This window comes from Quercus suber, unplaced genomic scaffold (genome assembly GCF_002906115.3).
Source record: "Quercus suber isolate HL8 unplaced genomic scaffold, Cork oak 2.0 scaffold_320, whole genome shotgun sequence".
NCBI classification, from domain to species: domain Eukaryota; kingdom Viridiplantae; phylum Streptophyta; class Magnoliopsida; order Fagales; family Fagaceae; genus Quercus; species Quercus suber.
In genome coordinates this window covers 253346-262789 of record NW_027069774.1, presented here as the reverse complement: position 1 = coordinate 262789, position 9444 = coordinate 253346, and the positions used below count along the sequence as shown (strand labels likewise).

General features: G+C 37.6%; 1 protein-coding gene across 2 annotated transcripts; it reads right to left on the bottom strand.

Moving 5' to 3' along the window:
• Positions 1-4405: 4405 nt before the first annotated feature.
• LOC111996833 (phosphatidylinositol 4-kinase gamma 5) lies at positions 4406-7917 on the bottom strand. 2 transcript variants are annotated; one of them, XM_065782882.1, is made up of 3 exons: positions 7779-7917; positions 7110-7150; positions 4406-6810 (listed from the first exon to the last, which is right to left on the bottom strand). In XM_065782882.1, the coding sequence occupies exons 2-3, from the start codon at positions 7121-7123 to the stop codon at positions 4908-4910; spliced, it is 1917 nt and encodes a 638-aa protein (XP_065638954.1). In that variant the 5' UTR covers positions 7124-7150; positions 7779-7917; the 3' UTR covers positions 4406-4907. The 2 variants fall into 2 exon arrangements, with proteins under 2 accessions (XP_065638954.1, XP_065638953.1); XM_065782881.1 differs by having other exon boundaries at positions 4406-7150.
• Between the last annotated feature and the right edge of the window lie 1527 nt (positions 7918-9444).

The following is a 9444-nucleotide window of genomic DNA, read 5'->3' as shown; positions in this document are numbered from 1 at the left end:
AGAAGATCTAAAAGTTGATTCATGAAAAGATGTAAAAGTTAAGTTTTTATTTTTACAAAACTTAGTTTTTAGATCTTCTTTTATTTTGATTTTTTTTAGTTTTTATGTTTTGAGAGGAAAGAGACATAAAATGGTAATAAAAATACAAATTTATCCCTGTTTTTAACAGAGGTGGGTAATGGAAGATAATTAGAGCTAACCTCAGGTGGGTAAAGTGCTAATTTTTAAACCACAGGTAGGTAAAGTGTTTTTAAAGTAAACCACAAGTGGGTAAAATGTAATTTTTCTAAAAAGAAAAAAATTAAAAAAAATAGTTGAAGATAGATGAATGATATGATTTTGATGTGACTAAGTCATAGGTTGATTAACATAACTTTTAACAAGGATATAGGCACTTGACTCTGCTCACGATCTATAGCTCTACCACTGGAAGTTGTTATCAGTCTGGACATACTATTTTGTGGGTCACACTTGCCATTTTTTAATTAATGGCAGTTTGTGAATTGTCAGACCTAACAAAATCATACAAAAAAGATGAGTCACCCACGTTTTTATAGGAGAAATTTGGGTTCTTTCTGGGAAGGCTAGTCGGATATGCGCTGTTCGGATTAAGGAATATGTGTTTCGAGGAAGGAGTTTTTGGGATTTATCTGTCCCACATGACAGTGCATGAGGTGGAGAAAAATTCTGCAATTAAGGATATTTCAAAGTAGGAGAAGGAGATTGCGTCTTTCTTTGGCATGATCATTGGCACCCTGAATAATGTCCACTTTTATTATTTTATATATGGGCATAGAGTTTTGTATGACTCAAAGCGTGTTGCAACTTCCAAGTTGCAAGGTGCAATGTTACACTGACTGAGAGAGGTACACTTTTTTGGATTCCTTCAAAGAATGGTAGGTGCACTAGTGTTGATTACATAGGAATCCGAACGAGATATGATATGATATGATGTCTCAAATTACCACGTGGAAATTACTGGATGATGTATTTGCAGACTTCTGTAGATATCCAAGTACTCTCTGCAGGTTATCCTGTTTATCACCTATCAGGTGTGAGTTGTGTTTTTGTGGAGTTGTAACTGCTGCACCACTGGTGCTGTAGTTGTAGCACATATATGCGTTGCCATTTTTAAAACTAGTAAAAAAACTATGTTAAAGCCATGACTAAAAGCCAAGTTCCTCGATGTTTGATACATCAGGCCTACAACTTTGGACCAGCTTTGGCTCCCTTCTCTCATAAATTAAATGATCCTTCCAAGCGTGATTGATGGCAAGAACTTTTTCATCTTCATCTTCCTGTCATAACTCGAGGAACCGCTAGCCATATCTACATTATGCTTGAAAAGAATAGTAATAATTAGGGATATTATACTTTCTTCACTAAAATTCCTAATGTCCTTGTCAAGGTCCACATACTGATAGCCTGATACTCTCGAGTCACATGACATTATCATTTTGGCCATGATTCCATTAGCCATGACTTGAGAAAGTATTAGTCTATATTTTCACTATATGCAAAATGACTAGTCAGGATTGGACTCCCCATAATTTGCTTATGCCTATGTTAAATTAGTACATATTTGATATGGAACTTAACACAAGCTCGTGCAACACACAAATCCCCTCAATCACAGATATTACACTACTCGATCCATGTTTCTTATGCTTTCTATAATCTATTCCGCAAAAGTACATCTTTACTCACTTTCATGGTCAAATGCACATGCAAAATTCTTCTGTTCCTTTTGATCTTTTTTCTTCACACATACAGAGTAATACATACATTTCAGCTTTCCCAGTATATGCTTTGAGTAAGTGCCTTGCCCTTAACTTTGTCTTTACTTTTTGACTTCTTTTCTCTATGTACGTTTCATCTTGTCTATGAATTCACTTGATAAAAAGTAGATAAACTAGGTCACAACAAATTCTGCCCAAGTGAAACTTGTTTATTTGTATTCCAATTTTACAAAATAAAACTACTTTGTAAAATTGTTTTTTTTTTAAAAAAAAAATACACAGTAAAACAAAGAAAACTTACACGGTCAATTGTTTTCCCCACAGTTTTTAAGTCAATTTAACAAACTTTATCGAACTTTACCATGATTTTGCTTCAAGATATTATGAGGGGACAGACAAATAGAGGAATCTCAGTCCCCACCAGTCTGTCTATGCTCCTCTAATGATGAATCAATTTATGATTATCTTGCATTGCAAACATTGAAAAGCATTCCCTTACGAACCCCACTCCACAGACAAGTGGCTATATAAAACAAAAACAACCCAAATCAAAGATAAGGCTGCCACATTTCCCCTCAGTCATTGGGAAGATTAAAAGTTTGTTTAAATATTGTTTATTTTGTTAAAAATTTAAAATACTGTATTAAAATATTTTTTAAAAAGTAAAACACTGTTTATGTTTTTCATTTTTCACAAATTGGCTGATTCATGAACAGTGCTGTGGGACCAACCAAAAAAAAGGCAAAATGCGCAAACATTCTCAAGCAAACGCACGCTAATATTCTCTCCCAATAACATATGTAATCTCATCAAACTGCTTAAATACCTTCATGTTTACTCTTGTCAAATGAGGCAACTATTCGGTCACCTAAACTATAACGACCCTTTTCTGCTCACATATAATGTTAGATGGAGACCTCCACCAAACCTCGAGTCTATCCTCAAATCTGGATTACTTCGATTTGTACGCTTAAATATTAAGCTGTGTTTGTTACAGTGATAGCAATAAAACCCCACCAGTGATACTGTGATAGTAACCATTACGACCTATCTCTAAGCAAGCTTGTTTTGTGTGCTAGCTAGTAGCATTAGTTGTCCATTCTTGAGGCTTCATTGCGGTCCTTGATGCTGAGAACACACTCAATTTTCACTTTTTTAACATTACTCAATGCTATAACTCAAGCAGTACATTTGGAGGTACCTCATTTTTTTTTTTTACCAGGCACTTTGTTAGACCTAACAAAACAAAAATTGATGCATGCAAACTAAGGCCATATCGCTGATGCCTGACACAATCAATTGTGGCTGTAGACCTTATATAATATTTCAGATGCTAGAGCATAATTTGAGCTATCAGACCAAAACAACAACAAATTTCCAACACTACTAAATCCAAATTTGGCTAAACCCATGAACATTGATAACAAGAAGCACAAACTATAAGAAACCCGCAAATATTGACAAGGAAATGAATGAAAACGGATTTAATAAAATAAAAATAAAAAATAAAAAAGAAAGAAAGAAAAGAAACGTGGACTATTGAGCATAGTCATAGACCCCGCCAACAGGTTGAAAGGCCAATCCTTGAAATCATTTCAGTCAAGTTGCTCGTGGGACCATAACATGTGATGTTCCTTTGTTGGTTTATTTCGCTTAAGATGTTCCTTTGTTGGTTGCTAATATATATTTTTTTGCCTTCTAGGCTAGCTATGTCAGCATAGACAATGATTTTTTGTAATCCTTCTTCTGAGTAGTTAATATGAACAACCATGACATAAACAAGACTCTTGTCCTTTTCAAAATGACATTAAAGAGTAATAAAAAAAAAAACTGATAAAAATCCCCCAATTCAGACGGTGGGAAAATAATTGGATTAGATCGGAAAATGGAAGGCGGCCAGGTGTTTTGGAACACAGAAGGACGTCAAGAAATTCACGTATACCATACTCGATTCTGTCATCACTCATCACAAAGCCTTTCTTGTATTTAAGACAGCACAAAGAGTTGCTTGTTTTTTTGTGATTTTTTACATGGGCGCCAATTGTTTTTGTGGAAATCATGCTTCGTGATAAGCAAGTGGCCTGGCACAAGTGGTAACAATACATGCACTTATGTACATTCTCTTTCTTCAACAAAAAGTCATCACTAAGTAATATATCGCATACGTTTTATTGTAGATTTCAAAATTAATTTTCACAACATACAATCAATCAACTAAATGATAAGACATACTTCCACTAAGGAAAAGAAACGTCGATATCTTAGCACAGCATGTAGGTCATTCGCCTTTCTATAATCAAAATCCATTGTTTCCATCCAAAAAATAAAAATATATCCATTGTGAGATCCCATCTACCCGGGTAATGATTGGCAGAACTAGGAGACTTTCTGGACCCTGAAGGTGAAACTGAATATTCATTTTAAAGCTATAATAAAGCAAAATTTGACTGAAGCTTTGTCTTTAAAATTTCCAATTTGTTCTGAATGCATCACAACAACCTTCGTTTAGCCGTACGCTGAAGTGCCTTTCAACGCAAGAATAAAAATAAACAGTTTCAAATCTTTGAAACCTAAAATATGTTGTGTTTGAAGCGATAGAATATAGGTCAAGATATGATAAAAAGAGACCTGAGAATGCACCAGCTTAATATTATTTCACTCAAATCTAAAAACTACAAAAATCCCAGTTCTCATTAACAGCTGACGACAGAAATGCCAACTTCCAATGCCTATACAACAAGCCTCTACCATGATAATTGATGGTCAAGACGTGAAGGAACACACTAATGAAACACCATAGCTCTGATACTCACATTTCCAAGCAAATTGAACAGGATGCTATATTTACAGGATATCTCTTTTTTGGATTTCATTCTACAGTTTATTTATCAAACAAGTCCATAAGGAGTGAAAGGGGAAAAAAATAAAAGAAAAGTTAATAAAGGAATGCAGCAACCAATTCTACTCAGGTTCATTGGCCTTTAGCTGATACCAAGAATATTTACAGCAGTCCCTCCTAATACCATTGCTCCAAACTATAACTCGTGCCGGCAAGGAAACCCATAAAACAAACCCTATCCTAACAATTCTCCACTCCCACAAAGCTACTAAGTCTTATTTATCTTTCTTTAATCCTCTCGGTCAAACAACTATAGGTATCTCTCAATCTCAAAACTGGCACGAAGTACCAAGCCTCTGTCTCTGCCTCTGACCTAGGGTCACCGATTTCCTTTTGGCAAGTGCTGGGTACAGCAGCTCCTGAAACTTCTCCAGAAACATTTTCCATTCATCCTTACTCATATCTGCTAGCTTCACAAAGCTCACGCTTGCCGGAAGCTGCTCATTTGCACTCCTGTGCCCAGATGATGTACTGGATAAATAGCCATTTTCAACTTTTGTTCCAGGATATTTCTGATGTTTATGATTCTTCTCAGCTAAAACTGTATTCTTCAATGACATAGAAAGCTTTGAAATAGCAGGGGACCTTTCCAGAGCTGGAAGAGTAGCAATTCCTTCTTGCTCTTCTTCCCCTTCACTTTCATCCTCCTCGATGCTTTCCTCCAGTTTAGATAGTGGATTGCGCCCAAGCCCGAAACCTGTTCCATATTGGAATGATGCTCTGGTCATATAATCGTCTAGAGCCATCTTCGGCGTAAAGTCCAACTCAAGTTCCTCATAGTCTATGTCAAATTGAAAATCCTCTTCTACAGAATCAGCTTTAGGGGATAACACCTCATCTGCTAGCATCCTCCTCGCTTCCATGCATACAACCTCGAGTTCACTGGGTTCCTCCTCGCCGCTACGGAATTCCCTGCTCATCATCTCCCCAATTTCAGCAAGGCAGAGACCGAAAGTAGCAGCTTCCTTGAGGAAAATGGTGCATAGAACCAAGACCCTAAGGCAAGCCTCTCGAATCATGGGAAGCTCACTTTGCAGCATCTCACAATCCCGATCTGGGTTAAGATTTTTTATGTACTGAAGCTCGTCTTCCGTGAATGGAATTGAAGCCTGAGGCCAATGAATCCACTCGAAGTATGGGTCCTCCAAAGTTTCTGGCAAGCAAAGGCCATGATCAATAGGAATGAGCTCCACCTGACCAAACCTCCCAACACCATCAAGTTTTCTGACTAGAAGGTTTCCTGCATGCCTGTCCGTGTTAAATATCCTAATGTCTAAGATCCCTATACGATGCACCGCTGCAACTGGGAAACTAGAGGTCCCATGATCACTGGCATCAAAATCATGTGAGATGTACTGCTGGAGAGATGCAATCTTGCTGACCTGATTCTTTTTGTGAGGCTTATTGCCATTCACCCCATCATTGACATTGAAGATTGAGTGAGTGATCTTCACGAGTGCAGTGGGAGGAACATTTGCAAAGTGATCATAGTCGAGAAGGAAAGCTGCAACTTCTCTGAAGCCCGTCTCCCCAACCCGCACTGATCGTTTCAAACCTGGTTGCCCAAGAGCTTTGCCAACAAAACCTTTTGGATTGTTTGGTGCAAAAGGTTCTTCATCTGTAGGCTTCACAATCGCAACACTCTCACCTTTGGAATTCCTAAAATAGTATGCACCACCAAGTCCACCATGAACAGGAACTGGATCGATCCCCATCTTAATTGCCTTCACAATTTCCTTGACTACTGGTATTGTTTTAACAATGCAATTTGACTGTCCTAAAATCTCAATAAGACCACTCTGATCTCTCTGCTGGATATCCCTCCCCGTGGGTGACAAACAAGGAGTTGAGGAGCTCCTATGGATAAGGCTCCGTGTAAGAAGAAGAGGGGAATCATTTCGAACGGAACTAAGATCATTCTTCAACACCTTATCCCCAAAAGTGAGCGAGCTCTCCTCAGTTGGGAAATTAAGAGCTAGCTGCAGCCTCCTCTTCACGGTATGGGCATTGTCATTGCGATCCAATTCCATCCCAAAAACACACCCAGTTTCGGTTTGCACAAAAACCCGTCTCCTCCCAGCAGGCTGTTTGCCCTCCGTTCTCCTGCTTCCGTGGTACTCCCTGCTGAGTGGGCTCTTAAAGAGTGTCACAGCCATCTGAGTCTGAACAGGGCTGTCCAATTTACGAGACATTCAGTAAATAGAGTAACTGAGAGTTTGCACAGTCGACAACGGAGGAGGTGTTGGTGTTGGTGGTGGAAGAGAGTTTCTTCCCTCCCAAGAAGACACCAAACTCCAAAGCCGATATCGATTGTGCGCGAACAATGTATGTCTCCCAAACTATCATCAATCAACAAACTCAAAAATTCAAATCACACCCAAGATTGTCAAAGAACCAAAACAAAAACACAGGAACAAGAAGAAGAAGAAGAAGAAGAAGAAGAAGAAGAAAGAGATGTAGCTCAGTATTACATCGAACCAGCCATCGCTCCCGAGTAATAGGATGCAAGAATCTGCAAAAATAATTCCAACTGACTTAAAAATTGAAACCCACCAAATATATTTACTAACATTCACAAAGAAGCACTACATAAATCCTAAATGGCTAACTCACTCATAATAAGAATCAGAATCTGAATCTAAATAAGAAATTCACTTGATTTGGACTGAAATCAATAAAACCCTTTCATCCATTCCCCTCCCAGAAAAAGAAACCGAAATAATAATGCCATAACCAGTGTACTTTAACCAAAAACAAAAAATAAATAAATAGATAGATGTTAGCAGAATACATGGGAGCGTTAAGCTACTTGTTATAACAGATTTAAGGCATCCTTCAGTTTTTGGAACATTTATTTTGTATCATATATGTCTGAATCTGAAGCAAAAACATCCTCTTTAGCTTTAGCTTGCACAAATAGGAAACAGAGAAAACGTAAAGAAACTGCAAAAATATGGACAAAGGAATATATTTTGATGTAAAAAAAATCGTCCAAGCTAAGAAAACATTGATCCCCCAGTGAAAAGATCGAATACAAGTATTTAGTACATTTCTGAAGTTGAAAAATGAAAGATTAGATTTTTGAAAGGTAGGTAGTTGATATGCGTCCGATGAACAAAGAATCAGAAGAAGAGACTAACCAGAGAATGCGAGATCCGGGCGTTAGAGAGGGACCTTTCAATCTGACCAAGAACCAAAAGGCTTAACGACCCGAGTCTCAGCTCAATAATACTCAGGCCAAGGCCAAGGCCAAAGGATGCCGACTCTCAGTCCGATGATTCAACAAGAATCTGAATCTAAATAAGAAATTCACTTGATTTGGACTGAAATCAATAAAACCCTTTCATCCATTCCCCTCCCAGAAAAAGAAACCGAAATAATAATGCCATAACCAGTGTACTTTAACCAAAAACAAAAAATAAATAAATAGATAGATGTTAGCAGAATACATGGGAGCGTTAAGCTACTTGTTATAACAGATTTAAGGCATCCTTCAGTTTTTGGAACATTTATTTTGTATCATATATGTCTGAATCTGAAGCAAAAACATCCTCTTTAGCTTTAGCTTGCACAAATAGGAAACAGAGAAAACGTAAAGAAACTGCAAAAATATGGACAAAGGAATATATTTTGATGTAAAAAAAATCGTCCAAGCTAAGAAAACATTGATCCCCCAGTGAAAAGATCGAATACAAGTATTTAGTACATTTCTGAAGTTGAAAAATGAAAGATTAGATTTTTGAAAGGTAGGTAGTTGATATGCGTCCGATGAACAAAGAATCAGAAGAAGAGACTAACCAGAGAATGCGAGATCCGGGCGTTAGAGAGGGACCTTTCAATCTGACCAAGAACCAAAAGGCTTAACGACCCGAGTCTCAGCTCAATAATACTCAGGCCAAGGCCAAGGCCAAAGGATGCCGACTCTCAGTCCGATGATTCAACCCCTTTTTCTTCTCTTCTCTTCTCTTCTCTTCTGTTTTCTCTGATAATAAGTAGGACAAGTAGTAGTCTTCAATAAAATGCAGTCCCTTCTTCCTCTCTTTGTGTTTTGGTTTCAAGGTTGGGGCCTCACTCAGACTCAAAACTCAGCTTAGGGATGTTTATTTTCTTTAACATTTAACATAGCTAACCACAGCACAACATGGGTTTAGTAACCCTGGTTAAAAAAGCTAAAGCTGACCCCACACTTTTTGTCTTTTGCTCTCAGTCTAATTACTCTTCTCTACTACTCTCTGCTCTTCTCTTCTCTTTTCTGTGATTAATTAGTGTATGGAAGGCTCTAGAACACGGAATCGTGGCCGCTCGATTTGTGATTGTGAGAGCGGCGAATAAATCTGGGACCGTCAGATGAGCTTGGTGACGTGGAGATAAGGGATTGGACAGTGACGCGGTGGTCTCCCAGTTAATCCCCTTAAATTCTTTTTTTCTTTTATTATATATTTTTGGGGTTTAACCCTTTTGACAAATTCTAGGTGGATCCTATTCTATTCTATTCAGGCTTCAGCTACAGCTACAGCTACAGCTGCAGCAGCACACACTGACCATATTTTACGTTAAATACCGAAATTATCTCTATCGCCAGGTTGCCGAAAGACCAAAATACCCCAGGCCTTTGTTTGAGCTTGAGTAGGTTTGTCGTATTTTGCCTACCGTATGTCCAACTGCACATACTAAGACCCTTGTTAGTACATCTATTCAAACACATATTTTCAATTTTTAAATAATATTATATATATTTTTATACACTTTTTACTAATACATATTTTCACAAATATTTTTAAACATATATTTTTAATTTTTAAATGC

Bases quoted from the DNA above. Each gene is read 5' to 3' on its own strand.
- LOC111996833 (XM_065782881.1), bottom strand. From the start codon at position 6,830: ATGTCTCGTAAATTGGACAGCCCTGTTCAGACTCAGATGGCTGTGACA.